This window comes from Nematolebias whitei, chromosome 19 (genome assembly GCF_014905685.2).
Source record: "Nematolebias whitei isolate Nwh7 chromosome 19, NemWhi1, whole genome shotgun sequence".
In the NCBI taxonomy this organism is placed as follows: Eukaryota; Metazoa; Chordata; class Actinopteri; order Cyprinodontiformes; family Rivulidae; genus Nematolebias; species Nematolebias whitei.
Genome location: NC_056516.1, coordinates 21,817,954 through 21,823,376, shown reverse-complemented (window position 1 = coordinate 21,823,376; position 5,423 = coordinate 21,817,954). Strand labels below are relative to the sequence as shown.

At 43.1% G+C, this 5,423-nt stretch overlaps 1 protein-coding gene across 1 annotated transcript; it reads left to right on the top strand.

Moving 5' to 3' along the window:
- Positions 1-634: 634 nt before the first annotated feature.
- Positions 635-1,937, top strand: gja4 (gap junction protein alpha 4). The gene has a single exon (XM_037693488.1). The coding sequence runs from the start codon at positions 635-637 to the stop codon at positions 1,694-1,696; it is 1,062 nt and encodes a 353-aa protein (XP_037549416.1). The 3' UTR covers positions 1,697-1,937.
- Positions 1,938-5,423: the final 3,486 nt, after the last annotated feature.

Genomic DNA, 5,423 nt, shown 5'->3' with positions numbered 1-5,423 from the left:
CATTTTGTTTTACCTCTCAGCATCTCACAGTCCTTCTACTGGTGCATCGCTCTCGTCGAGCTGCTGTAAGCCCAGGAAACCTAACAGAACATACAACATACTACTTGTCAGCTAGCTTGAAGTACTCCAATATTTTAAATCTGGTTGGTCTTTGAAAACCCTTAGAACCTAACACTGTTGTGGGCGCTGTTTATCCACGATAGTCTGAAACTACCGGTTTATCTTATACCGTCCTATCAGAACTCTGCGCTCACTCGTGGTGTGAGGAAAAATAGTTTTTATGTCTACTGTAAAGTTCAAGAATCTAACGGATAAATAACATTTTAAAAAGTCAACTAAGAATACAGACGTCAACAAACCTATGTAATCCATAATGTTGATTTTGACATCTCTTCTCAGCCCTCTTTTTTCTTTTGGAAGCTCTTTGATCTACCATGAATTGGAGGAAGTTACAAGTGCTTAAGATCAGAGCTAACGATTAGTCCCTTCATGTCTCAGATATTCTCATCTCCGTTTCTCAACCTACCCTGCACTGCAGTCTTAAGTTTTTAATCTTGTTGTTCTGTACGATGGCAATGAATTCTGGTTCTGATTTGGATTGTTCCTTGTGTCTGCTGGTTCCCAGGAGCAGAGGATGTCCAGAGCTGACTGGTCCTTCCTGGAACACCTGCTGGAGGAGGGCCAAGAGTACTCGACAGCGATCGGCCGCATCTGGCTTACCATCCTCTTCCTGTTTCGGATGCTGGTCCTGGGAACCGCCGCTGAATCGGCGTGGGATGACGAACAAGCCGACTTTGTGTGCAACACAAAGCAACCGGGCTGCACCGCCGTGTGCTACGACAGAGCCTTCCCCATATCCCACTTCCGCTACTTCATCCTCCAAGTCATCTTCGTCTCCACGCCGACCATCTTCTACTTCGGGTATGTGGCCGTGCAGACTGGGAAGAACCACAGAGACGGAGAGGTTAAAGATGAGGAGCAGGCGGGTAAAGGTTTAGTAAGGGATCATAACTGTGTGACTAAAGATGACTCAGAGGAGAAAGAGAAAGAAAAGAGCGGTGGGAACACGGTGAGATCTACCAAGACTCCTCATGGGCCGTTGAAACTGAAAGGCAGACTGCTTGGAGCATACGCAGCCAGCATCCTGGTAAAAGTTCTACTAGAGGCTGGATTTATTGTTGGACTCTGGTTCCTTTACGGGAGCTTCTTCATCGCAGCCAAGTTTGAGTGCACAGGGTTCCCGTGCCCTCACACCGTGGACTGCTTCGTCTCTCGTCCCACAGAGAAGACCATCTTCACCGTCTACACCCAGGTGATCGCAGCCGTCTCCCTGCTCCTCAACGTCGTCGAGCTCCTCCACCTCCTGACGCTCGCCGTTTCCCTCCGGATAGAGAAGCGGCACAGAAACGACCTACTTCAGTCGAAGCCAGCGCGACGAGGCAATCCAGAGCTGGACGTCAATGTCCCCACGCAGGGCGGGGACAGAGTATATACCAACCCCTGCGAACGCTACGCCGACACGGCAGTGGAGGTAAAATGGGAACCAGGAGCGGCGGTTGGAGCCGACCTGCTTCCAACTTACATGAACTTTACTAGCGACGCTAGAAAAACACATTCCAACAGGTGCCAAAAAACAAAACACGTACAAGCAGCTGGGAAAAATCCCAGAAAGGGGCAACGAAAACATTATGTTTGATGCTGTTTACGCATACAAAGACTGCCCGTTGGTTTTTGCACATGACACTTGCCTGACGGAGCACACTTGGAGCTCTGTAGGAGAGGAACAACCGCGCCACTGACGCCTCAGAGGCAACCAGACACGCAGAGGTTCACTCTCTAAATGACTCTTTTCAAGACGTTTTGTGAAGCTTTGCCAAAAGGCACAGCGGGGGCAGATTTAAGTCATAAGACGCCTTCCTGCTCCATTTGAATAGAAAACTTGAGGGAGGGAGGAGACTGTTCAAGAGTCTATGTGAGGGAATTCACATTTAAGCTTATTCTCTTGACATTTGCACTGTAACCCAAAGAGATTTTTTTAAACTCCCCTTTCCTCCTAATGGTCCTAATGGTGGTTTTATTGTGGAATGTTCTGATCTCTGGATCCCGCTCTGTTCCCGGGAGGATAAATGCAGCGGATGCACCATGTATGCACACACACCATACTTTTCCACTTTTTGCCCTGTGAGTTCTGGTCACCCACATGTTGGGGGACGTGGACTGGGAACCGTAGTACTTCAGCTGCAGGAGAGCAGCCTGCTGCATTAAAACGTATCCAGTTTGGATCCAGAACCGTTACCTGCGCTGAGTGATAACTACGAGTCAAAGTAGTTGCATGATTGGGCTGAAAGCGGTACAGAAGTGGGGAATATAATTTAACAAAATAATATTTAAGTTTATTTCTAAGCTATTAAGAAATGGAGGTGCTGATATTTATTGTACTGAAGAAAATAAAGTGCCTAAAGGTAAAAAAACAACAAATGCAGCATCATATTTATTGTAGAGGCTCAGTTTTATAGTGAACGCTGATTCAGCATTTACAATATCCTGTTTGTTTTTATGTGTTGTTTTAATCTAACCACATGTTTTGTGCTATCCATAAATCAAAGCGTTTAGCTCTTTCAGATGAGTGCTCTGATTTTTATTTTTTGCAGTTTTTATACTGTGTTTTAGAGATGCACGATATTATCGGCATATGGTATCGGTCAATATTAGCGATAAAGTTAAATATCGGACATCGACTATTTCATCAAAATAACTCACCGATATAAAAGGCGCTGTTTTTTGTATGACAACCCAGTACACCTGCAGCGCCAGCATAATGTCATGAATAAATGTGACATTAAACATAATCCAAGTTGAAGCGTTGCATCATTTTCAGCCCTTTTTAGCATCTGCATTTGTTAGCAGACCAAATTGCCAAAGACCATCCAGAATAATGTTTTAATTCCACAGCAGAGAAAGCTGTGAAGTCTCTGTAAGTAGGTCTGGGGTGGGGGATATATCGGTATTGGTATCGGTTATCAGCCAAATAAGTTTGAACATATTGTCATATCGGCCAAAAATCCAATATCGTGCATCACTAAACATTTAACTTTACAATGTTTTACCTGTAGAAATATACTGAGATCACTTTAGATACTGCACAAATATTTAGCTTATGCTACTTTTAGTTTTTAGCTAATCTTTTGCCTTTTTTTTAAGCTAGCCGTTGCTACGTTTAGCAACCCTTTAGCAGCATTTAGGTACTTTCACCTTTAAGTTAGCTTTTGCTACATTTGCCTTTTAGCTATCCTAGGGCTACTTTTAGACATTAATTAGTGTTTTGCTCATTTCAGCTAGATTTTTGCTACTTTTGGTGTTCAGCACTCATTACTCAATGTATTTCTGCACAAAATGCAATTTCTCTAGTTCAAACTGTGAAAAATAGTTTTATTTCATTGTCTTTCTAAAAGCAAAGATAAGGTTTCTTACAGAAATCCTTCTTTGAAGACACTATTGTGTCCTACAGCTCACTTTGTATTGTTGCACTTCATAAAAACTGAATAATAGAAATACTTTATATCACACGTCTAGATTCTGATAAGTAAACTAGTGTAGGGGAATAGATTTAATGTCTGTGTTCAAACCAAAAGTTCTGGCTTCCTGGTTAAATAAGAATGAAAGCCCCCCCCCCCCCCCCTAAAAATGCGGGCCCTTAAAACTTATTTCATGTACAGCATCTGATAAAATCCCAAACTCAGCACCATCTTCTGTATTGCTCTGATAAAATGAAGCCATGTTTCTTTTCAGGGATGTAGCTGCAGTGCTTCATTTATCGTTGCCACGGTGATAAGCAGGTAAATGCAAGTGAGGCAGGATTTCATAACACAAAGAGCCTCAAAAGTCAAAAGAAGTGATAGTAGGTGCTAAATACGGGACATTACAAAAATCTATTTTATTTTTCTTCATGTGTTTTACTGATTGATTTGAAATCATTTGATCATGATTGTCTCAGAGAGGAACGTGTTTATGATAAAATGTCAGTTTCTGTTGGAACAGTAGTTGGTGCCGGCTCACGAGAACCCTGCTGGCACTCTCGTCTCAGTTTGTGTGTGCGCCTGTGTTTTCACAGAAAGCCGGGGGGTCGTGAGACACATTGCACAGGGCAGCTGACACCGGCGTAGTGCTGCCAACCAAAGCTTCAACAGCCTTTTTCATGGCTGAACAATAAAAGTGAAGCTGTGGAAAATAAAGCTCATCAGCCAACACTTCTTGTGCCAGAGTTTTGGACTGAGATCATCTTTTGTTGAGAATTACAACCATTTTTTTTCTTCACAAACCTTGGAAAAAAAAAAATAAAATAGAATCAGATGTAATATTCATAGTTGTGCTCAGGCTGTGAATGACTCTCAGCTACTACCAAACCAGATTTTAACCCAATATCTGTAAAACTGACCTGACTATGGTTGACTGGCTGTTGCTGCCATCTTGAATCGGGACGTATTCAAAACCTAATCAATTGTTCAGGCACATCCAGTAAGTACTTTTTGAAAGTTACATTAGAATATGTCCACTGGTTCATGAGATATTTTGCTAACAGACACAGTTGCCTCTAAGTAATGTGAAATGGTTCATCAAAGATATTGCACAATCTGTGCTCAGCGGATGTGTTGGGGATCACTTTCAAGTTACCACCACACCAACTAAACCAGCTCATGCTGCCATTTCTCTTTGTTTTTAGAGCCATTTATTTGTGGCCGCCATGTTTAATCAGGTTTATTGATCGTCTTCACCTTCACGGTTGATAATCAATGAGTTCACAACAAGCCGTGGAAACGACGTGAAGAAGAGTCGGCTGCTGGGAGGACTCCTTCAGCTCTCAGTTTTACTGGAAGGTCTGCGTTCAGAAGCCACGGCTGTTTCCTGGAATTGTTGCGATCACTGCTGATGCATTTCCTCAGTCCTTTGGGAGCACGTGCACACGCACGGACACAAATATAAAAACAGGCCGTCGGGCTTCATGACAGCAGTTTGGTGTCACAAAGTGTCACAGACAGGATGTATTAGTCTCTATAGTCGGACGTAAACCGTCTCTTGTTTGGCTTATAACTTTTGATCTGTTCAAGATACTTTAACAAAACGTCATCACAGACACTTCACCTGGAGAGCAGAGATTCTTACATCTTTCTACTGACACATCACCTGGAGAGCAGATTCTTACATCCTTCTACAGACACTTCACCTGGAGAGCAGAGATTCTTGCATCTTTCTACTGACACTTCACCTGGAGAGCAGAGATTCTTACATCCTTCTACAGACACTTCACCTGGAGAGCAGAGATTCTTACATCCTTCTACAGACACTTCACCTGGAGAGCAGAGATTCTTACATCCTTCTACAGACACACCTGGAGAGCAGAGATTCTTACATCCTTCTACAGACAC

Coding starts and splice junctions, on each gene's coding strand:
- gja4 (XM_037693488.1), top strand. CDS start 635: ATGTCCAGAGCTGACTGGTCCTTCCTGGAACACCTGCTGGAGGAGGGC.